The sequence below is a fragment of the Leptodactylus fuscus genome, chromosome 1 (assembly GCF_031893055.1).
Source record: "Leptodactylus fuscus isolate aLepFus1 chromosome 1, aLepFus1.hap2, whole genome shotgun sequence".
Taxonomy (NCBI): domain Eukaryota; kingdom Metazoa; phylum Chordata; class Amphibia; order Anura; family Leptodactylidae; genus Leptodactylus; species Leptodactylus fuscus.
The window spans coordinates 106,264,797-106,289,939 of record NC_134265.1 but is presented as its reverse complement, the minus strand read 5'-3'; the positions used below and the strand labels follow the sequence as shown (position 1 = coordinate 106,289,939).

The window sequence follows — 25,143 nt, the reverse complement described above, 5'->3', positions numbered from 1 at the left end:
CATCTCTTCAACCTATGTCTAACCAGAGAATCCTTCTCTTCCGCCTTGAAACACAGTTCTGTCACACCTATACTTAAGAACCCTTCCCTCGACCTGTCCTCTCCAGCCAACTATCACCCCATCACAATGCTCCTCTTAGCCTCAAAATCTCTTGAGCAACATATCCACTCTGAGCCATCCTTCCATCTCTCCTCCAACTTATTTTTTGACAAATTACAGTCAGGCTTCATACTGCACTAACCAAAGTCACAAACAACCTACTAACTGCTAAAGCCAATGTTCAGTACTGTGTCAAAGGCAGAGGAAAGGTCACTAACTGTACATTCAGCCAATCGCACACCACCTTTAAACCACACCCTCTGTCTGTAGGTGCCCCCCCCAAAGCTCTGTCCTAGGACCACCTCTTGTTCTCCATCTACACCCTCGACCTTAGCCAACTTATAGAATTTCAGTTTTCAATGCCATGGCTACGTTATTGACACTTAAATATACCGTATTTTTCAGACTATAAGACGCACTGGACTATAAGACGCACCCAGGTTTTAGAGGAGAAAAATAGGGAAAAAAAATTTTCAGGCAAAAAATTGTAAAATATTTAATATATGGGAGTTGTAGTTTTGGAACAGCTGCAAGGCCACATTGACAGGTGACCCTGCAGCTGTACGGGGATGTATAGGGCGTTTTTTTTTGTGGGGCCAGGTGTACTTTTTAGATATACCATTTTGGGAAATGTTTATTGCTTAGATCACCTTTTATTTAATTCAGAGGCAAAACAGAGAGAAAAACCCGGCAGTTTAGCACTTTTGACGTTCACTGTACATAAAAATATTAGTAGACCGGGCATTTTCAGACACAGGGATACCTAATGTGTATGTTTCACAGTAATGTTATACTTTTATATGTATTCTAGGGAAAGGAGGTGAACTTTTATTTATTTTATTTTTTATTATATTTTTTTAAGTGGTTTTTTTTTTAAACTACTTTATTATCCCACGCCTAGGGGGCTTGAACCTGCAATCATTTGATTGCAAGTCCCATAGACGGCAATACAAGTGTATTGCCGTCTATGGGAGATTCTATACATTACTATCGCGGAGGGTCATAGACCAGCCACGATAGTAATATATATCTATGACAAGCCTCGGAGCCTTCATTAGGCTCCCGGCTGTCATCGGAACAGGTTGGCTCCTGCAGCCTCGCCGTGCAGGAGCCGGCCTGCATCACTAAAGGTATGGGGCCGGTGGGGACCGGCCCCGGGGCTAACTGACTGCCGGGACCTGTGGAGGAGGAGTGGATTTGCAGCATGGCCGCGCTACTGCCACCGCTGGTTTTCTTCAGCGGCAGGAGCGTGGCAATCTGCAGGCCCCGGCAGCTAAGACAGTCCCCGGCATCTGCTGTAATAGACCGGCGGATGCCAGGGAGTGTCTTAGCTGCCGGGGCCTGCAGATTGTCACACTCCTGCCGCTGAAGAAAACCAGCGGTGGCAGTAGCGCGGCAATCTGCAGGCCCCGGCAGCTAAGACACTCCCCGGCATCCGCCGGTCTATTACAGCAGATGCCGGGGACTGTCTTAGCTGCCGGGGCCTGCAGATTGCCGCGCTACTGCCGCTGAAGAAAACCAGCGGTGGCAGTAGCGCGGCCATGCTGCAAACCCACATTCAGACTATAAGACGCACCCTCATTTTCCTCCGAAATTTGGGGGAAAAATAATTTTATATTTTTCGGACTATAAGTGTGTCTTATAGTCCGAAAAATATGTCTCTGGACCAGATAATACTGCTCTGCTGTCCAGAGTTCCAGTGTCTAGCAGCTGTAGCCTCCTTCCTCTCCTGCTTTATCAAACTCACCATGGAGAAAAGAGAGTTCATCAGCTTTGCCCCCCTCACACAGCCCCCCAACCTGACCCATTTAACAAACTTAATGGGACCATACATACCCCAGTCCTACAGGCCTGATGGCTTGGGATAGCGTTTGACTCTGACTTCAAGACACACATCCAAACCCCCAACTCCTCCTGCCGTCTCCAACTCAAGAACATCTATCGAATTTGCGCCTTCCTCACCCCTGAAACTACAAAATTGTTAGTCCACGCCCTCATAATCTCCGCCTTAGACTACTAACACCTATCTCCATGGCCTCCCAACAAACGCTCTCACTCACCATCCAGTCAACCTTAAACTGTGCTGCTCATTTAATCTACCTTTCCTCTCATTCTTCATTGGCTACTCCCCTTTGCCAATCCCTTCACTGGCTACCCATTACCCAGCGAATGAGTTCAAAATGTTAACACTAACATACAAAGCCATCCACAATCTATCCCCTCCATACATCTCTGACCTAATCTCCCACTACCTGCCCAAACGTAATCTCCCAAGACCTCCTTATTCTGCTCTGCTCTTATCCGCTCTTCACAAAACCATCTCCAAGAATTCTCCCATGCATTCCCCATACTCTTGAACTCACTACCAGAACATTTAACATTGTCCTCCACAATCTCAAGCTTCAAGACAACCTTGAAAACTCATATTCAGGAAGCCCGACAACCTCCAATAACGCTAGTTAGCACACCACTAACTGAACAGTCTCTACCCTCACCTTACTGTCTCCATGTCTCTTTTCTCATAGATTGCAAGCCCTTCCGATCAGAACCCACAATCCGATGATGCCAGTTGCTCACCGTTAGGGTATGTTTACATGGAGGGAAAGGTCACAGAAACCTTTTCCACCTTCAGAACATTCCACGCAGCTAGCCGCAACGGGATGCCAATGCAGCATCAGCATTCCGCTCCTGTTTAGGCCTGAATGAATGGGCCTAAACAGGAGCGTGTCTCGAGCCACGGTATCCGCATCAAGATAGGTCATGTCTCTTCATTTTCCGGTACTAGCTAGTGGAAAAAGAAAAAATTAGCAAGCAGCTCCCATTGAAGTCAATGGGAACCGTTTTTAGAGGTGGATTTTGAGGTGGAGTCCGCGTCAAAAACTTCTGTAAGACCATACCCTCATTGTTGTACTTGTTTTGTATATTTTGTGTACTGGATGTAATCTCTCAAATGTAAAGCACCATGGAATTAATAATGCTCTATAAGCAAAATAATAGTACATAATAATAATTAGTTGATTAAACTTGCATTTCATTGTGAACCCTGTCCAGGACTTTTATTGTGTAAAGATGATTCTTCTCAGGTGGATACGAGTTTTGGCTGAACATAAAATTCAGAGTGATCTGCAGTAAGCCAGCTTTGTAGGGGTAGTGGATGTTCCGCATATAGCCCAGTTTTTTTTTTTTTTGCATAAGCCCATAAAAATGTGTTCAGACTTGCTGAAATAAATTACCTACTATATCGTGTTCGGCTGTCATATTATACTTAACTTTTACACTTGCTTGAAGGTATAAAATTACACAGACAATTGCTGCCTTTTGACTATGCTAGCTCACAGCCTCAACACTAGGATGCCATGCATCATGCTTTGCCCCTTATTGCTTCCTCCCTTCTGACTTGTTGGACCATGAGACAGACATGGAATCGCAGGGTTTTAAACATTAGGCAGAGTTCATATGGGGTTTTTGGGCCAGATTTTGACGCTTAATCTGCATCAGAATCAGTTTCAAAAACCGCCTCCCATTGATATCAATGGGTTCCTTTTTCTGTGAGCGGTTTGTTGCCGCTCCTGCAAAAAAGCAGCAACATGTTCTTTCTTCAGGCGGATTCTGTTACCGAATGTCCGCCTGAAGACACCTCCCTCCGGACTAGGACCATTTATTTGGGTCTAAACCATCCAGAATACAGCGACTGGATTCCAGTGCACTGGACCGGAATACAGCGACTGGATGCCAGTGTACTGCACCGGCATCCAGACGTGGCTATCCGTTTTTGGTCCGAAATCTGAGGCAGCCTCCACGACAAATTCCAGACCAAAAAACCCTGTCTAAACTCAGCCTTAGAGAGAATTCTGTGCCGAGCAAATATACTTGAAGTACCGACCTCAGCACAGGTGCCGTAGTTTGCTTAAAAGTTCTTGGCGCAAATAAGTAAGTCTTGTAAATAAGCCCACAACCCTTTCCTGTGATGCCATGAACCTTTTTTCTTTATGTTTTTACCTACACAAGTTGGAAGAGTTTAACATACTTGATAAATTTAGCACACAGCATGTTAGACAATTTTTTGGCTCAATTTTGGACAGAATTCTGGTGCATTTTGCTTAATTAAATCCCCTCATTGTTTACCTTTTCCATCAGTCACACTTATCTTTTCACCTATTTATGATATTCACCATCTATTGTCTGTTCTGTATGCCAGCTTCCTCCAAAAATCTTGACATAAGTGCTGTAGCTGGTCCACAATGAGAATAGTAAATACTACCAGTTCAGCTAAGTAGCTGAGTATATCTGGCAGCATACAGTAGATTACACTACATCATCTTGAAACCGGTGGGCAGCCGTACAAGATATAAAAGACCTTAAGCACTTCTATTTACGAGTACAGTCCATTTAACCAAATGTGTAAATAGATATGTCGAAAAAATGTGAGCACCGCAGAGGTCTATGCAAAGTAAAGTTTACAAAAAAAAAAAAAAAAAGGTATAATACATGTTTTATGCATTGCACTGACTACAGTAGATAAGCAACTTTGTGTAATAGTTAGAGAATCCAACTTTTGAGGTATAACAACATTTACTAGAATGATTGCTTCAATTTCCCTGTACTATACAGTGTGTTTTTGTTTTTCTTGTAACATGTCATAGTCCATAAAATTTTAAAAAACAAAAGAAAAAAATCATGGTATCAGAGGTGATATAGGTTACTAAGACATTACTGTCCCAGAAGTGAACATTCAGTGTTGCAGGCATATTCCATGAGCAACATAGATATTCAGTTATGCAGATCACATACACAGGAACCACAGTGCAGAGCAGGATTTTCCAGGACTCAATTAGTTGTCAGGAAAAATTATTCGCTTCACTCTAGCCCTTTTACAGAAAAGAGAAGCAGACTAGTCATGTGTATAATAAACCAATGGCTGTAAATTGAACCAATTTCCCTGAATGGAAAGCGCACTAAAATAGCAGGTAACCTGCAATATATTCAGTGTGAATCTTTAAATAATATTAACTGATGAACAAAACAGGTCATTTACAATACTAAAATGTCCATTAATAACAGCAATACGGTGGTGTGCAGCAGGAAGCTGTAAAACCCAGCGTCACTGGGCCGATGTATCAAACGTTTAAACCAGTCCCTAACTGGAATAAAGACATTTTGCATTGTATAATAGTATCGGTTGAGTTTGCCTGATCCTCAAACATTTTCAACAAATCCAAGAGCAATAAAACTCGCAACCATCACTGTGTGCCAAGACAATCTGGCACAGTGTAAGCGGACCACCGCCCCAAGAACAGGTTGCTTCTCGCTATGAGGTCACAGGCATCTTCACATCCTCCTGAAGCTCTCATGCATCCTCTTATGAGAGTTTCCATAGCACAATTCTAGACCTAGTTCTTGAAGCGCGTTTGTTCACAGATATGGTTAAATTTCCTGGAAAGACAAAGATGCAATGTTTTAGCTTAGATCTTCCTTGCCGCTATCTAAAGCAATAACCACATTCTATTATTTTTAGCACCCAATATATTGAGGAATAATTCATTCATAAATACATAAATCACACTGGTTGCTTGCTATAATATATGTTTAGATCACAGAGCACTGCCTAGATGCAATTTTAGCCTCTTCGGCTCACGCAAGACTATCTAGGTGCCAGTTTTCAATGCAGCAATGATTTCATTTACTGCCGAAAAAATAAAATATGAGGAAAACCTCTGAGATGACCACCAAAAACTGCACTAAAAAGTGGTCCACTTCTCAAAGAGGAATAATCTATATGCAATCCTTATCCTTATGTGTAACTTTGTTTATAGATAAAGTTGCTTACTATATAGATAGTTAGGGGTCATCTCCACAAAAAGGAAAAAAAAAAATCTAAGAATTTTAACAAAAGCCTTTTATAGTACTTTTCCAGGTTTGTAATACTGACAACCTATCCTTGGCATAGTTCATCCATATAAGACCTTTGGGACCACAGGTACCCAAAACCCCCACTGAAGAGACACAGCGTTTGGGTGAGTAATGAGACTTCTTGACTAAATTTAAAACAAAGGGCTGTACATTGCTGTGCTTGGTATGGCATGTTCACTTGAATGGGACTGAATGGGACAAATAACCATGACATGACTGGCCTGTGAAGTAGGAACAGCAGTCACCTAAATGATGCTGCTGCAACAAGCAGCAGATCCATGGCGGATTCCCTTCTTGAAACTCCCCTTTAAGTAGCTTTACATTGGCACATCAAATTTAACAGAAGCATGGAACTAAAGCTGACCACATACAATACCATCAGCTAGGACAGCCCAGGCAGTACCTAATGTGTACTGGGGCCTCCTGGCTCAGTTTACCTCTGTTCCATAATCAGGAAACTTTTTATAGATAAATTCCTGTCCAATGCTTCTGCTAAAAATGAAAGCATGCCAGTGTAAACAGAGCCTAATAGAAGTACATATGTTTGACAGTCCTGTTATTCTTTCATGTGACAGATTTACAACCGTGACATGACTGGAGTCATGTGAACTTTGCTATGATCTCCAATACTCACATAGCATGGTGTGCTTTAACCTGAGTTCTGCAGTTTCTTCCCCAGTAACAATTTGGTCTCGATGTCACTGCCACTGAAAAGAACAAAGCAGCTCATTTTAAAATATTTACAAGTCCACAGATAAAGTCAAAAACTGAAGAGTTCCTATTAGAAAGTCATCATAACTTCCTAGCTCCTCTAAACAATGCTAACATGTCCACTTATCTCCAGTCAAAAATATAGATGTATGTTAGGCTCAGAATGGACCAATATTAAACTTCTTCTATACAGGTTTATAGCAGTACAGAACTTGCACATCTCTTCTCCATATGCTCCCTACACGCTGAAGGATAATGATAGGGCTTCTTAATACAAACATAGTAAAAGTGAGGCTTCTTTGCACACTGTTTTGTATTGAATAGTTGGCTTCAGTATATCTTGGACATCAACTAAATCCACTTGGTGATCCTGGCTAGCTCAGTGCAAGACTAATAAGTACAACAGTAAGCAAACGAAAACTGCAGCTAAAATCGCATTGGCATCTGAAACATTTTGGTTATATCTGCAAGCACTATGTGAAGGACAAGATGTACTCATTAGTTACTAATAAGGATATTCCGTGCTCAGCCAAATTGAAGCCTATTAGTGATACAAATACTATAGTAAAGGCGGACAAATACCTGGTAAATCAGAAGGTGGGATGTTTTGTCTGTATTGATAGGTAAGATCTCTGAAGTTGCGTAGGCCACAGAAGTAGCAAAGCACAGTATTCCCGTTAATCCTGTAATCTGAACAAAACATTACAAAGAAAAAAAATTAAAGAAAAAAACTCCCACAAAAAATACAGTCAAATAATTTAACTTTTTTCTAAATACTTGCATTCTTCTTGGGAATACAAGTCTGGAGCATCTTTTCTTATGGCTCTGTATTGTGCCATGAATCTTACAGATAAGTGTCCAACAAAGTTTCTTATACCCACATGGATAGTATTATAAAAGCACAGCTGTGTCCCTGAAGAAGCAGCTGACGCCTCATATGTTATAGTTACAATATGATAGCAGATGATGTTTCATAACAATAACTACTCCGTTATTCAGGAACATAAAAGCATTTATTTTAATGCATAAAGGCATTTCGGTGCAATATAAACTTTATTTACAATGTACAACGTTTCTGGCTTTCTGAATACAGCTGGCAATGTAAATAATGCATGCACATAAATAATAGATGGTTTGGTCTCACTGCAGTAACTATCAAGTCTTGTACACACACACATACAAACATGTACAAGGGCATGTTAAAACACTAGGTATTATGTCATCTGATAGAGATGCATAGCTCAAATCTCAAAACCAGATTTATGCCAATATCAGGAGGAACATTTGAATATTTAGTGAATTCCCTTCTTCACAGATCCTCCTTCAGACAGGACAAGGGCGATACAGATGTGCTTTGTAAGGAATAAGAATAGCGCTAAAGATCAAATCTCACCACTATGAAGGAATTTAATCTCTTTAAGAGCTCTGAGCGGAGAAAAATAAAAAAAAACATTCTGCAGTGTACTCAGCGTCTCAAACGTGCAAGGAGCAGCTAGAGATAATATTATGGAGTAAGCACATGTGGAAGTTCTGTGTAAATGTCCATTGGTCAGCTGATGCATTATTTAGGGGGGGGGGCAGAGCATGCGGAAACAGGGGTTGTGCTGTAAACAATATTAGGATACATCTTACTTCTATCTGGCAAAATAATAACCTGTGAGACTAATCTTGTGGGGCTTGCCCAACACTTACTTATACTGTAAAGAGGGCGTGGTTTACAAGGGGCATGACCTAAATAATCAAAATGAATCGTAATTGAGGTAAAATGTCCAATTAATCACAAATTTTATTTACGTTATTTCTCAGACACACACAGATAAGGAGAATCAGGAACTTCTGTTCCCCGTTTAGAATGGAGTAGTGGTCGGGCAGTGCATGCACAGCTCCATGTATTTCAATGAGAGAACCGGAGGTAGCTGAAGCACACCGCTTGGTTATCTTCATCACTCCCCATTGACATGATGAAAGCCTCCTGTTTTTCTGACCAGTGAGGGTCTGAGCTGCCTGACCTCTACTGATCTTGGATGCGTGGAAAAACTCCTTTAAATTCACCCCTGTTAATTTTATCAGGCTATCCATACATGTAGTGGTACACAGACCTTACTGCAGCTTGTACAGCTTGTACCCACATAGGAGCACACTGATGTTACATGTACAAAACACCTTCATTTTGCCAGGTTAGGGCAACTTTCATCCTGCCAAATCTGCCAATATTAATGAGTATATAAATGTAGGAAGAAATATTTTACGGCCAAAAATGACCACTTTTACAAAAAAACAAAAACAAACAAACACTTGATTTTCAGTCTAAAAATTATTTGGTATCAACATTACATTATATACAGCAAGTGATCCTATACTACATATATGTCTGATATGGATTGGCAATAAGACATTTCACAGAAATTATATATGCAATGTTTTTGGGATTGTGATATAAACTGCCATATCTGCCATAAGGTAATGAAGACAAGTTATTAAAAGTTAAACTGTAAGTAATATATACCATTATTTTCATAATGTCATTTTTCTGTCTCATCTGTTATTATAAACAATATTTAAAGAAAAAAATATCTTTGTACCGTGTATACTAGCCTGATGAAGGGACCGAAAGCTCGCAATATGTCATCATTTTTTTAAGTTAGCCATTAATAAGGATATCAACTACTAAAGACTTCTCCAATATCTAAAGACCAACACATGATTCAGCATGCACTGAATAAGATGATCAGCAATAGGAAGCAGAGAAATTATTATACTACACGTGCATGAAAGGAAGTCATTCTAACACAGTAAGGGTAAACACATCAATCTTGCAGATTCATGCAGTGGGTTGTCACTACCACCCTGAGCAGCTTTCTAGGATAAAAGGTGTTAGTGATGTATAGGGACAGTAATCACGCTATCTAGTGGGCAAAATGAGCATTGCATGTATAAACAGAAAGCCTGTAGTCATAGTAATTGATGTATAGAGACTCCATCATGCTAAAACAGTAAAATAGACAAATTCCCAGGTCTGGATACAATGTAAACCCAAGTTATGCAGGAAAAAAGTATAGCAGAAGACAAGCCATTATTTTTAACATTTATGGATTCTAAGATAAAAAGGTCTCCTCCGCATTAGTGGTGCATAGGCAATTATGTGCCAATATTTAAAAATGTGCCAAAAAAGTAAGCCCAGAAACTAAAGAGTAGCAAGTTTAACATCTGGGATAAATATTTAACGTTTTCCTAATGTGTTGTTTGACTTTTAAGAGATAAGCTGTTGTGTGTATACATAAAAGAAACACTATTTCTAGTCATTACACAACATATTTTTCAATTTTTAGCATGAATCCTATATCTGGAGATATACCTTCCATACATTGCTTACAGTAAGTAAAGGAGAATCTCCTCTTTAATTCTCTCTCTCACACACAAACAGCCTCCAGGAATATAGGGCACATAGAGGAGCACTGACCTGTACTGATTAGAATAAAGTGCTTTGGTTGTGACAGAAAGTTCCTAGTCAGGATCTTTTTTCTTCATATCTCCTTCAATTCGTGAACTTCCCCCCTCCCCTCTCTGTAGACTGCTAAAGAAATAAAACATACTCAAATATCCCTGGCACTCAGTTGTCTGCCGCTGTGGCCAATCAGTGACCTAATTGGTCTTGTGAGGCTGAGGACTTCAATCAACGTGGCCCAGCAGAAGGTGGAAAGGCCACCGATGGCGAACAACAGAGAGCTGGGGATAGGCATGTTTTTTGGGTTTTTTTATTTGTAATTATTATCTTACATCTTTCCCAGTCGCACCACAAGGAAATAGTCTGATAAAAGGAAAAAGAAGCATTTCTCTGATATAAATATATAATCCAAAGTTTCTTATAATCACCGGTACTATTCATGTAAGCAAAGTTTGTTGAAACAACAGAGCCTTTATAAATAAGACTTTTCACTGTCAATTCAAGTTCTTAGCATCTGTTAATAGTTGATTCCCCATTGATTCCAATGCAGTGGAATTTTCTCTCTAGCCCCCCACCATTCCCAAGCGACACGTGCAGTTTGTTTCGGTGCTATTTAAGCTCTGCAATGTCAGTAGGGCAGAGTCAGGCAGGGGTGTGATTCAGAGTTCCAACCAGAGGCAGTCAGTATCTGATCACAGAATCATACCCCTTGTCTGACCCTGCCTGACACCATCCTCCTGACAGTACAGAGCCTAAATAACGATAAGGACACAAGTTTTGGCTTTATACAAATTAATAGTCAGACCACACATAGAAAACTGTATGCAATGTTGGGCACTTGTATACAGGTCAGAAATGGCTTAATTTACCCATTTCTTTAAACACTTGGGTCTTTCTCCCTTGAACCCACACTATTTTAAAGGCAGGAAGTTACAATTGGCATTATTCAGCTCTGGAGAAAAAGAGGGCTAATGGGCGACCTACTAAAAATGCAATGCAAACACATAAAGAGCTAGTACAGAGATCTAGCTAAGGATCACTTTATATAAAACCCTGTACTATGACAAAGGGGGCTTCCTCCAACACTAGAAAAAAAAAAAAGAAGGTTTCACCATTGTTGTAGATGGAGATTCTTTACTGAAAGAGCAATGAGACTATGGAACTTTCTGCCAGAGAATGCTGTGATGGCTGCTGATACTTTTACTTTCAAGACCTCTCTTGAAATTGTACAATGTATCACAAGTTCCAGGAACTAGATTTTTTTCTCCTATTATGGGGCCTGGTAACCACCTACTGAAGTTTTTTTTTTTTTTTTTTTTAACCTTCTCCAGTATCAAAATGATAGGATTATAAACTGGACCTGAGGAATCTCTGTCCCTATTCAACTTGAACAATGTTACTGTGAAAATTGATACTAAAACAAGAATTTACTGAAAAAGGCTTTTATAGCAGTCCATGCTTAAACATGGTGCTTCATAAATAACATAATAAAATAATCTAACCTAATGGCTACTTACCAGGAAGCATAAAAACCCCTCGCTGAACGGCAGCAAGACTTTCGTGTAATAAGTCTTTCCATGTTAAACCCCTGGATGCCAGGTAATTCTGAGAAGAAAAATGTAATTCAAAGGTGTTAGCAATACCAAGAATAGCCACGTAGACGTGTCACTATACACAGCTGTAAGACCACATTTCATGTTGACCTTTATATTAACAAAAATGATATCACTCAGCAACAAATTACTTCCCTGATGAGAATAAAGACTGATTTGAGACCTATTCACATGACCTATTTAAGCCATTTTCACAGACCACTCAGTAGACTTAAATGTAAGAGGGCACCCTGAAAAGAGGTACAGACAAGGATGCAAACGGCTGTGAAAAACGTCCACTGTCTTATTTGTATTACAGTTGTGTGAATAAAATCTCAAGAGAAATGATCCTTAATTTAAAAAAAAACCAAAAAACAACATCCACTGATATACATAACCCAAATTGAAAGACAACAAGCAGCTCAGCACCTGAACTAAGCAAGAATATTCACAGTAACATTTTCGTTGCACATAATGTCTTGTATAAAAAAAAAAAAAACCGAAAAAAAAAAAAAAACAGAGAATTGAGGAAAGAGGCCACTCAAGATTTAGAAGGGGAAGTTTCCTAACAAACAAGGCACTACATAAACTGTTTTGGATATGTCAAGTGTTCTTTAGATAATGATTGCACAGCTCCATCTAGTGGATGTAAGTGTATGAACGCACAGTCAGTGACTTGTTAAAAGTTGTTTTTTTCCCCCCCATCTGACGTAACACATTTACTAATACAAAATTTAAGAAAGAAAATTGGTGTATGAAAGTTGGAATAAATGGCATTACATTTCAAGCAATACAAACATGAGAGATAAATAGGAAATAAATAGGAATGATTTAACTCGCTCTGTCCACAAAATTAAAATAAGGAATAAACCCCTCACAATTAGGATACAGGACAAAAGTGATGACACACTTTGACTTTACTGGTTAGGTTGTCATTATAATATTGAATATTTAATATTAAATATATAAAATTGAATATTGAATAATATATTTAATAAAAAGCTGTATTTGCAGGCAGAATCACAAGGCAATGCTTCCACCAGTACAGTTCTATTCTGTTATCTCATTGCAGAAGTACTGCAAAATAGTTTATTGTTATTTGGTTAGGATGACTTCCATGTTATTGCTAGATTGGTAGAGAGGATTTATCACTCGTACCAGGAAAGAAAAAAAGACCATCTAAAATCAGAATCTGACCTATCCTCTTTTGACCTGAAGTCCTCATTGTGGTCTACTGCTGACATAACAAAGAATGGACAATTGCAGTTTCCAGTGCATCTCTGCAGTGGCCACCTCACTTACTATGTATATGTAAATATGTATGTACTATGTATATGTAGATAGACACAGAATACATCAGCCACATTAAGTGTTTCCTCAGCTTATCTACTCCCCCCAAAAATTAAACAGATCTCAAAAAATTCTTTGAATATATATTTAATAGAAAAAATTATTTAAACAAAATGTAATTTCCTGGAAATACTTTCCTTAGGGGGGCGTTCACACTACCGTCAGTGTCCGACAGGTAGTGTCCGCTCCTAGAGTCCGTTCAAAATCTGGCACGGACATTAGGAGCGGACACTAGCTGTGTCCGTGACACTTGTCATTCACTTAAATGGCGATCGGGTGCGTTCTTTTGCACTCCGTGCCCTTCCTTCACTGTCCACATGTAAAGATGTCCGACTTTTCAAGCGGACAGAAAAACCCGACTTTTTAGCTGATTTCTCTCTGCAAGTAAATTGCACTTTGACACATACACCAAAAAAAAAAAAAAAAAGTGTATGCACAGTATGCCACAGAACAGATTTTAGTGGCGGTAGAATCCATTTAAGAGGCACATAATACATTTTCTGCATTTGCATTGCTGCATTTGCTGCTGTCCTTGTGTTAGAACCTATGCCTGCTGTGAGCAGTTGAAATTTTGAGTTATAATGTGCCAATTTCTGGTTTAAATCTGTCAAGTACAGCGAGATGTGATCCTCCTGTTAAACGCCACCCACCCTCTACATGGTGTGCACCAAAATTAGCATTTTTTATGGTACAGAGCTGGCACAAATGGGTGAGTAGATCATGATTTCTGACATATCAAAAATTTTAAAAAGCAATAGGTTAACTAAAATATAGAAATGTACCAACACCACATCTGCGCTAGTTTTACTTATGTGTCTTACTTCGTGTTATATTGTGCATCTGAGGTCAGTTCCTACCTTTAGAATGTCAGACTCATAGTTGTTGTTGTTTAATACCGAGTCCAAACATTTTTCTCCAAGATTTAACTCTGAAAGAAAAAAAACAAAACAAGCAAGTTGTATCCTTTATACTAAATAGTGGGTTTAAGAACAAGATTACGAGCAAAGAACATTTCATGACATACGTGCACTATTTAATCTGAACATGCAGTCCGCATTCCAGTATACACTGGAACACTGGACATTCGGGGGGGGCGTTCATACTACCGTTATTAGTGTCTGTTGCTACCATCCATTCCAAAACATTAACAATGGACACTAATAGATCTATCGTAAATCCATTAAAAATCCCATTGCTTTCAATGGGATTTGATCTGTGGTCCGATAGTATCTGCTTTCACCAAATCTGTCATATGTTCATTATTTTAGTGGACATAATGTGGGGTGGAGAATTTTTGCTCTGTTCAAAATAAAAGACATATGGTAGATGTTAAGAATCCCTTATTTTATAACATTAATGTTTATGGCTAATGGACAGTTGTTCATTATACTGTCCGTTATAAATGTCTGTTTTTTTTCACTGTGCATGCTCAGAAAGCAGAACAAAAAAAATAAAGTAAAAAAATAGATCAGTTAAGACAAAGGACAAATCATCATCAAAGTCCTTTAAGAAAGGCAATCTTTTTTTAAACAGACCCTACCAGAACGGACATCAAACTGTAGTGTGAACACCCTATACAAGGAAACCAGTATAGATGATGGAAATGTAGGTCTACTGAGCTATACAAATAGAATAGGGGGTTGTTTTAGCCAGATTTATTTTGAGTGTTTAATTGCCCAGTGGTCTTACTATAAATCAATACAGTCTGAATTGGTTACACCTAGAACTCACCCAGGTCACGCTACCTAACAATGACATAAAAGTCCTTATGACGTAAAATATGGTAAAATGACAAGATAATGGCAATTTGGCTCAGGTGTAAGCAGCTTACCACAAAATGGAGCCAGACAGCCTAAGCAGCCCATTCTGGTGCATCCCCAATACATGTGACAGAAGGACTGCAAACATACAGTGCCTGTGAAAGCAAAACAAGGTCAAAGATGCACACATCCGATGAAACCTGGAGCAATTAAACTAGTGATGGGCTGGAAGGAAATACGGCTGTCTTTTCATATACAAAGCCCTTTGTCCTGTTGCAGGGTAGATTACAAAATATGCAGTATAAAGAGCCATTATAGACAGTCACAAGTATAAGGAAACAAACCAATGATATAAAAAAAAAATAGTTAAAAGTTGTGACTTGCATTGCTGAGGTGCCACATTTGGGTTTTGCTCTCGTTCGCTCCTCCTGTCTGGCATTGGCTGGAAGCAACATGTACATATCACATGACTTCCCTGGGAAGAACATACATATTCCTGGGCAACTACAAAGAAAAACAAATTCTATATTATATATGGTGGTAATAATAAGACATTATTGTCTAGCTAATAAATTGGTGAGTGTGTGTGTTCAGATCATCATCCATATCAGCCCTAGGATCAGACTTTTCTTTGGTTGTAAGGCAACTGTTTGCAAAAAGACCCAACCCAAGTTTCTATTTTTTTTTGTAATTGGAGACCAAGCATAACAGGTCCTAGCAGATCCTCACCCCACATTCATAAGTCTGCTGAAAACGGAAAAGACTGGGAGGAAACAAACACCTGTTCACTGCTAAATGTTTACAAGACTAGGTTTCAGGGCATGCAGAACCCCCCCCCCCCCAAAAAAAAAAAAACTAACAATGAAGGCAGGTTTTTACATATATTTGTTTTTCTAATCCATTTCTATGTCTACTATCACTTTTCATACTGAGAATTAGAAATACACCGCCTTAAAAAGTCTGTCAGAAAGACTCTATTGGTAGACTGGTTATGCATGTGGACTACATTGTTTATTCAGTGAAAATAAAATCAATCTTATGTTATGGAAATATAAAAACAAACCTGCAGGAAAGTTGGCAGAGGTAGAAGGGGCATCACCTAATGTCCGCATTGCTTCTGTCTCAATGGGAAGTGGATAAGGATGTGGCTGCATAGTATGTCTACCATACCCTGGGCATTGTCGGCACACTGTATAGGGCTGGCTGTATGATTTCAAAAATATCTAAAGTAAATAACCACTATATACACACCATTTACATTAGAGCTAGATAATACATAATAACGCCCAAGAAAAAGTGCAAGATATAGTCATGAGAGTCATATACAAAAGTATCTAAACGTTATTAAAACCAAAATTAGACAAAATGCATATTTAAAAAGGAATGGTTGCACAACAGGTGATGTACAATTTGAACAAGGTCCTATTGCCATAGAAAAACAGAGTGCAACCAAAAACATACTAAAGGAAGAAATGCCATGGACCAAAAAGTATCACCCACCACCATAGATGTGCATTTTGCTTAAAATGCTTTATCTGAGGTTGTTGGAATATGATGCATATTTATGAAGCAAGCTGCCCAATCAAAACAAATAAATCACAAATTATGACATATAACATTACACACTCCAACAATACTTAAATTGGTGTTGCAGAGGTCAGAATATCGCTGGCCTATAACGCAGTGACAAGATGTTTGAACACATCTTCATTGATTTACATTGGTCTGTACATCAGTACTTTGTTTTTTTCCCCCCTGTTTGTGTCTCTTATTCTCAGAATTTGACAATATATATTGTGTGTGTAGGGGCCACACGGTGGCTCAGTGGTTAGCACTGCAGCCTTGCAGCGCTGGAGTCCTGGTGTTCAAATCCCACCAAGGGCAGAAAACCATCTGCAAGGAGTTTGTATGTTCTCCCCGTGTTCGCATGGATTTCCATCCCATATTCCAAAAAAGACATACTGGTAGGGAAAAATGTACATTGTGAGCTCTATGTGGGGCTCACAATCTACATTTAAAAATAAATAAATAAATAAATATATATATTGTGTGTGTCTCCATAAGTGTGCCAAAACCCATAAAATAGCCCGGCAAATTAGTGAGGACCCAACTGTCATCACCCCCGCCAGTGAACTGTTGTTGAGGGTGGTCGCATGTCCTTAAAGTCAAACACTCATAATAGCCAGTGCCAAGTGTACAGTGTTCTGGTGCATAAACCAGTGTAAACAATGGAGGAACCCCAGCACTTCCATAGCTGTTTGGTGGAGTTTAAAAACTAATCTCATATTAATGGCATATCCTAAAGACAGTCTATCGATACTGTATTCTTGTTTCTAGCACATGCATGAGTATGAGATTATTTTGCCAATTCCACAGCAAGTACCGTATTTTTCGGACTATAAGACGCACCTAGGTTTTAGAGGAGGAAAATAGGGAAAAAAAATTTTGAAGCAAAAAATGGTAAAATATTTAATATATGGGAGTTGTAGTTTTGCAACAGCTGCAAGGCCACATTGACAGGTGACCCTGCAGCTGCACGGGGATGCATAGAGTGTTTTTTTTTGTGGGGCCAGCTGTACTTTTTAGTTATACCATTTTGGGGAATATCCATTGCTTAGATCACCTTGTGGTTTATGATATATATACATATATATATATATTTTTTTATTTTTTTTTCTAGGGACAGGAGGTGATTTAGAACTTTTATTTATATTTTTAAAGCTTTTTTTTTTTTTTTTTTTTTTTTTAACTATTTTATTCCCCCCCGGGGGCTTGAACCTGCGGTCACTTGATTGCAAGTCCCATAGACGGCAATACAACTGTATTGCCGTCTATGGGACATTCTGTCTATTAGTATTACGGCTGGTCATAGAGACCAGCCGCAATACTAATATAGCCGTGACAGGCCTGGGAGCCTCATTAGGCTCCCGGCTGTCACCCGAACAGGTCGGCTCCTGCGATATCGCCGCGCAGGAGCCGGCCTGCAACTCTACAGGTACGGGGCCGGTGGGGACCGGCCCCGGGGGAGAAGGGGCCACCGATACTGACCCGGCATCCGCTGTACTAGAGAGGCGGATGCCGGGGAGGGATAGACGCCGGGGCCTGAGACATCGCTGCGCTCCACTGTCCTGCCTGAAGCCAGCGGCGGGGGGACGGAGGAGCGGAATAGCATCACTCCTCCTGCTGCTGGCTTCATGCAGGGCAGAGGAGCACAGCGATGTCTCAGGCCCCGGCGTCTATCCCTTTCCGGCTTCCGCCTCTCTAGTACAGCGGATGCCAGGCGCCACATTCGGACTATAAGACGCACCCTTCTTTTCCCCCCAAATTTTTGGGGAAAAAAGTGCGTCTTATAGTCCGAAAAATACGGTATATATTGTCACACTCTGAAAAAGGAGGGGAAAAACAGCAAAAGAAAAGCAAACAAAAAACACATTCCTTAAGATGTACAGGGTGATACAAAATGACAGCAGGAGAATGACCGATGGATATGAAGAAAACCGCGCTACTCTCTTGGGATAAACCAATACACGCACTTTATTCCACTTTCTTAAAAACACGACGCTACAACACAGCGTTTCGGGGATTCCCCTTTTTCAAGTGTCACAAAACACACAATATACCCTAATAAAAATAACAAATGGCATAATAAATAAATGCAACAGAAGGCAAAATAAATAAAAATACACATATGCATATAAATATATAAACATATAAAAATAGGTAGAATGGCAGGTCTTAAATATGAATGTTCCATTACACAAGTATTTATCGTTGTTTGTCATTAATCCAGCAAAGTTAAACAAAGTTGCTACCCCAGCTATTGGTGATAGTTGTAGCTACATAAAGTGACCAACTGTAGTATAATGCAGGTCAGCAAATGTTCTAATAATAAAAGAGTAGGGTAACCAAGTATTTCATAGGCATGGCTCAGACAATAATGAAATATATAAATAAATAAATAAATTACTGTACCAGACAAGGAGTTAGGAGCATGAATCAGGAGCAGGAGCTTCCTTGCACGAGTAGAATGTGATGCACAGCGTGGAGTGTATGGGCTACGTGTGTAACGCGGGCTTATTACACCTGGGCGGGCTGGAGGGGAGGGTCACGTGCCAGGTGTTGCTAAGAACTCCCCGTTACTTACTTAGAACTCAAGCCTGAAGATCATATATTATACAATCCACATAATGACTGTGGATTGTAGAGACATCCAGCTTATTTGAATAAAATTGGATCGCTACTCCGAGATGCTCGTGTCTAGGGAGAGCGGTCGGGCCCGCTCGTGTGTTTAACCTAGTGCGCATGCGTATTGCACGGCACTAGGTTACGGGAAAAGCCGAGCCGAGTCGACGAACGACCGCTCGTGTGTCGGGTTTACTACGCATGCGCGTACTCGTCCGGCCGCATAACCGGCACTAGCAGTACACTGGCATGTCCTGCCTATTGGATTCTAACGGCAGTTAGTTTAGACGGATGTCAATTAGTGTGAACCACATATGCGGTTCACACTAATTGACATCCGTCTAAACTAACTGCCGTTAGAATCCAATAGGCAGGACATGCCAGTGTACTGCTAGTGCCGGTTATGCGGCCGGACGAGTACGCGCATGCGTAGTAAACCCGACACACGAGCGGTCGTTCGTCGACTCGGCTCGGCTTTTCCCGTAACCTAGTGCCGTGCAATACGCATGCGCACTAGGTTAAACACACGAGCGGGCACGACCGCTCTCCCTAGACACGAGCATCTCGGAGTAGCGATCCAATTTTATTCAAATAAGCTGGATGTCTCTACAATCCACAGTCATTATGTGGATTGTATAATATATGATCTTCAGGCTTGAGTTCTAAGTAAGTAACGGGGAGTTCTTAGCAACACCTGGCACGTGACCCTCCCCTCCAGCCCGCCCAGGTGTAATAAGCCCGCGTTACACACGTAGCCCATACACTCCACGCTGTGCATCACATTCTACTCGTGCAAGGAAGCTCCTGCTCCTGATTCATGCTCCTAACTCCTTGTCTGGTACAGTAATTTATTTATTTATTTATATATTTCATTATTGTCTGAGCCATGCCTATGAAATACTTGGTTACCCTACTCTTTTATTATTAGAACATTTGCTGACCTGCATTATACTACAGTTGGTCACTTTATGTAGCTACAACTATCACCAATAGCTGGGGTAGCAACTTTGTTTAACTTTGCTGGATTAATGACAAACAACGATAAATACTTGTGTAATGGAACATTCATATTTAAGACCTGCCATTCTACCTATTTTTATATGTTTATATATTTATATATTTATATGCATATGTGTATTTTTATTTATTTTGCCTTCTGTTGCATTTATTTATTATGCCATTTGTTATTTTTATTAGGGTATATTGTGTGTTTTGTGACACTTGAAAAAGGGGAATCCCCGAAACGCTGTGTTGTAGCGTCGTGTTTTTAAGAAAGTGGAATAAAGTGCGTGTATTGGTTTATCCCAAGAGAGTAGCGCGGTTTTCTTCATATCCATTGGTCATTCTCCTGCATTTTCTGTTCCCTAAGGGGTTCTGGATTGAATTACTGCTGCTGCCAATCTTCCTTGTATTGTATTAACAATCTATTCCTGTGGTTGCTCGGTATTATCATTTGTTCCACAAAATGACAGCAATGCCATTTACAAACCTAATGTCTGAAGATTCACTGTCAACATCTGAGAGCTCAAGTAGATCTTCAGAACTTCCTTCTTCATCAGAAAATGATCGACGCACCTTTGGCTGCAGCATATCTTGTGTGATTTTATTTCGAGCATCCATACTACGTCTGTCTTCCTCACTGCGACACTTTTCTTGATTTAGCAGGGAGAAAACAAATTTGAAACATATAACCATATAGACACAATACAATTGTATAAAATTACTACTTGTAATGATGAAAAGTATGCCTGTGTTTGAACTGGCAAGTTACAGCAGTCTTCCCAACAAAAAGTTGAGCAACCATGTGGATGAACCATCTGCACAAGAACTGTGACTTCACCTACTATGTGCCCTCTCTAAAGACCTATACGTATATTCCCCATCCCTCTATTACATTTTCAGCCTTAGAGTATGTTCACACAGAGTTTTTTTGAACGGATTTTGACACGAAATACACCTTAAAAAAAAAAAAAAAAAAAAAAAAAAAAAAGTCTCCCATTTACTTCAATGGGAGCCGCTTGCTTCTTTTTTCTAGTTAGTAGCAGAAAAAAGCAGCAAGTTGCCCTATCTTGCCGCAGATTCCGAGGCTGACTCAGCTGTGGCGTCCACAGCGCAAGGCTCCATCCACATTAGGCCCATTCTTCGGGCCTAATCCGGAGTGGAATGCCGCAACTGGATGCCGATGCACTGCATCGGCATCCCGTCACAGACGAGCCATGCGGAAGTGTTCACACACCTAATGCAAATTCCGCCATGTTGTGGAGCACGAGTTGGTCTGCTTCACAATTGAAAACTACTTTTTCCAGGGGCACCTTGCTTTAAACACTTCCAAACTGCCACACTGGCCATTCCACCAGACATGAATTATTCATGCATTACATCCCATGTTAGGATATCACATGCATGGTTATATAACACTTATCTAATAAACAGGTAGAGAATAAAAAAGAGAAACTGAATATGTTCCTCCTGAACAAAGGTGGTCTATGGAATGCATCAGCGTCAACCATGTTCAAACAGAGTTAGGGAAAGGGGGATCTCATTTGGCTTTTCCAATGAAATATGATTCGGCTACTTTTAATCGCTGACAATATTTATATTTAAGCAGTTTTATATGAAATATGCTGCTGTGGAAATACCCCTTTAACAATATTGGAAGGTAATCATAGAAAACAACTTGCCTGGGTGCTGAAGGAGATAGGCTTCCACAAGATTGTTGAGTATGTGGTTTTTACAAATACGTTCAACAGGACATCTACAGGTAGGGCAGAGGGAAGAGCGCTCCATCCAGCCTGAGTAACAGGCAGCACAAAATGTGTGCATACAAGGCTGCAAACTAATGAATGGAAGCCAACATTACACATAATGAAACACTTTTTCTTGTTCAGGAAAAAAAACATTCCATCATTAAATGCATTAACATGCTTACTAATATACTTCTGCTAAAACAGTAGCTCCACTTAGCACAATGCTTGACATAGGAGAACATTTCCTGTCTTGGCACATTACCAGCAATGTTCCCTCTAGACCTTGGCAGCTGCTGCGAGAAGCAGTTAGGTAGCTAGGCATTATCCCATCAAAGTTGGGCATACTTGCTTTCAGGAAGGAAAAAACAAATTGGTGCCTTGCGCAACGGAACATTGTTTTCAGGCCATACTGCTGGTTACAAAGAACACTCACACCTATTTTTTTGTTCCCCCCTATCAGTATGTCTTTGGAGTGTGTGAGGAAACCCACGCAAACACAGGGAGAACTTACAAACTCCTTGCAGATGTTCTCCTTGGCAGGATTCGAACCCAGGTCTCCAGGGCTGCAAGGCTGCAGTGCTAACTACTGAGCCAACGTGCTGCCCGCACTAACACCCATTCTATGCTGTGCTCCTTTATAAATGCAATGCCCTCTTATGGTCCTCCAAATAGTATACTACCTAGTTTACACCCCTTTATACTCCCCCCCCCCCCACACACACAGTATAATGTTACCTTAGTTTTCCTCAAATAATACCTTGCTGTGTCCCCCACACTGTAATAGACCCCCTTAGTGTCCCCCTAGGAGTATAATGCAGTCTTATAGACCTACACACAGAATAATGGCCCCTTATGCATCCACACAGTACACTACCTCCATCAGTGTCACAACAGAAAATAATACCCCTCTTATTTCCCCAAATACAGTATAATAACCAGGGAGTGAGTGGCGGGCTGGATTCATGACTGACTGCTCTGCTCCCTGCTTAGGGATGTGGTACGTCGTCAGTACTCGGGATCAAGATGGAGTAATGAATCTAGCTTAGGATGGGTTTACACTATTTCATGTGCATTACTGTCATCCGTTATAGGATCAGAGCAACAAACAATAACAACTGATGAGAACAGAGCATCCTCTCTCTGGTGTCATTTGCATTCAGACTCGTAAAAAACAAAAAACAAAAACAAAAAAAAACAACAAATAATGAAGGCTTTCTTCCATCAGGTTATTAACTTTTCTGACAGAAGTAGTCACGTGCATGCAGGACCTTTTCTTTTGTTACAAAAGTGTTAATAGGTATGGGTGCACTCAGAGGGGGCTCTGTTTGCAACCATAACTCTACCACCAATAATGTCTGTTGCTCTCATCCTATGACAGATGAGAGCAATGGAAGTTCACAACAGTATTGTGAAAATCCCACTTACTGCTTGCTTCCTGGGGCATCTGTGAGCACCTTCATTACTACTGATGTAGGAGCTCAATGCACCACTAAACTGCCAAGATAGTCTCTTAAGGAAGCGAGCATGTCCAAAGTAATGGATGATGCATTTGGCATTTATCCCTTATGAGCAGACAAGTTATTAGGAATAGTGGTCACTAGCCTAGTCAACTTTGACAAGGAGGAGGCTGGATTAGCTATTACATTGAGAAAGGACCCTTCACATAAAGGCCAGAAATGCCGAGACAGGAAATATTCTCTTGTGTCAAGTAAAGGACCTGGGACAGAGCAGCTGACAGCGCCACATCTGGACCTTATTATTTTAGCACATTTAACAATTAGATTTTTTTTTTTTTTACTGTACAACTTCTTTAATAAAACCAATCTAATAACAGTTCTGTATACTGCTGGAAAGCCGACAGTGCGCTGAATTCAGCACACTGTCGGCTTTCCCGATCTGTGCCCCGGGTAAAGAGCTATCGGTCCCGGTACCGTAGCGCTTTACAGTCAGAAGGGTATTCCTGACAGTCAGTCAGGTACATCCTTCTTCAAAGCAGCGCCTAGCACGCTGTACAGTGTGAGCTCACACTGTACAGCGCAATAGGCGCTGCTGTGAAGAAGGGTATCCCTGACAGACTGTCAGAAATGTCCTTCTGACTATAAAGAGCTACGGTACCGGGACCGATAGCTCTTTACCCGGGGCACAGATCGGGAAAGCCGACAGTGTGCTGAATTCAGCGCAATGTCGGCTTTCCAGCAGTATACAGAACTGCCTGTGCCCCAAACCATGAAAGGTCCTCTTTAAAGGTCTATCGCTAGAACCCAGACCCACAGGTAGATTGATACAGGTGACCCTAACCTAACAGCGCTTTCCCACTGATTCTTGAGTTGCCAAGGTAATGCTGTTTTGCCAATATGTCAATTATCTGTTTTGAGCAACAAGAGTGTTGCTGCTTAGGTCTCAAGCTCATGTGTATATTGACAAAAACAGTGATAGCTCAATGAGTCACTGATTCTCAAGGGGAAAGAAGACTGCTTGATTCAGGTAATCCCAACCTATTTATCAGCGGGGTTTGGTTGATATTCTGGTTGACACCCTTTAACCTTGAGAAGATTTACAGACATTAAAATTCTTTAACTAAGCAATAACATGATCCAGCAAAAACAGTACTCACTATATCACAAGCAAGTGAACAAATGCATTTAGGTCCATTAACTTTGTTTTATAACGATTGATGTGTGATTCTAATTATAAAATCTATCTATCTATATATAAAACTCAAATTCTGTAGTAGTCTGCTCTATACAAATCCATGGTTCTCACCCAATTTGGGTGTAATTTAGCATGCCCCCTCTTTACCCACAGGAGCAGAATACTGCGCACGTTACATCTCGCTAGCATCCCCCTGTGATGAGATTGGGGTCCCCAATGTTAGGCCCTATACATATAATGGTGAAAGTGCTGATGGGAAAACAACAGTTGTGACTAACAGGGAAGGATTATAGCGACAGCGCCAAAGAGTCGCTGCTAAAGGGGCCGCAACACCACACACAACACACAAACCTTTCACAAACATCATATAAACATCACACAGACAGCACACATACACCAACCCACAAGCACAACACCACACAAACCACTCTATTATACACACACAACACAAACACCACCCCACAAATACCACAACACCACCCCATAAATACCACATGCACACCACACACACGCAAGGAACACACATGTATGCAAACACACTCAGATGGATGCACACTACGCACACGGATGAACAGAGCACATGCATACTCACACACAACTACTGCATGCATGGACACTTGCAGTGCGCTCCACAAACACATGGATCACATGCGCACATACATATACATGGACCACACACGTGCATGCACACACGC

The 25,143-nt window shown here is 40.5% G+C and overlaps 1 protein-coding gene across 1 annotated transcript in view; it reads right to left on the bottom strand.

Moving 5' to 3' along the window:
• Positions 1–5,157: 5,157 nt before the first annotated feature.
• Positions 5,158–25,143, bottom strand: part of CHFR (checkpoint with forkhead and ring finger domains) — a 31,933-nt gene continuing 11,947 nt past the window's right edge. Inside the window, exons 9-18 of the mRNA XM_075275160.1 lie at positions 21,731–21,885; positions 20,539–20,701; positions 15,931–16,070; positions 15,252–15,371; positions 14,939–15,022; positions 13,965–14,035; positions 11,683–11,770; positions 7,303–7,410; positions 6,644–6,716; positions 5,158–5,532 (exon numbers count right to left, since the gene is read on the bottom strand). Coding sequence (XP_075131261.1) covers positions 5,490–5,532; positions 6,644–6,716; positions 7,303–7,410; positions 11,683–11,770; positions 13,965–14,035; positions 14,939–15,022; positions 15,252–15,371; positions 15,931–16,070; positions 20,539–20,701; positions 21,731–21,885 — 1,045 coding nt within the window. The 3' untranslated portion in view covers positions 5,158–5,489. The remainder of the gene's footprint in view (positions 5,533–6,643; positions 6,717–7,302; positions 7,411–11,682; positions 11,771–13,964; positions 14,036–14,938; positions 15,023–15,251; positions 15,372–15,930; positions 16,071–20,538; positions 20,702–21,730; positions 21,886–25,143) is intronic.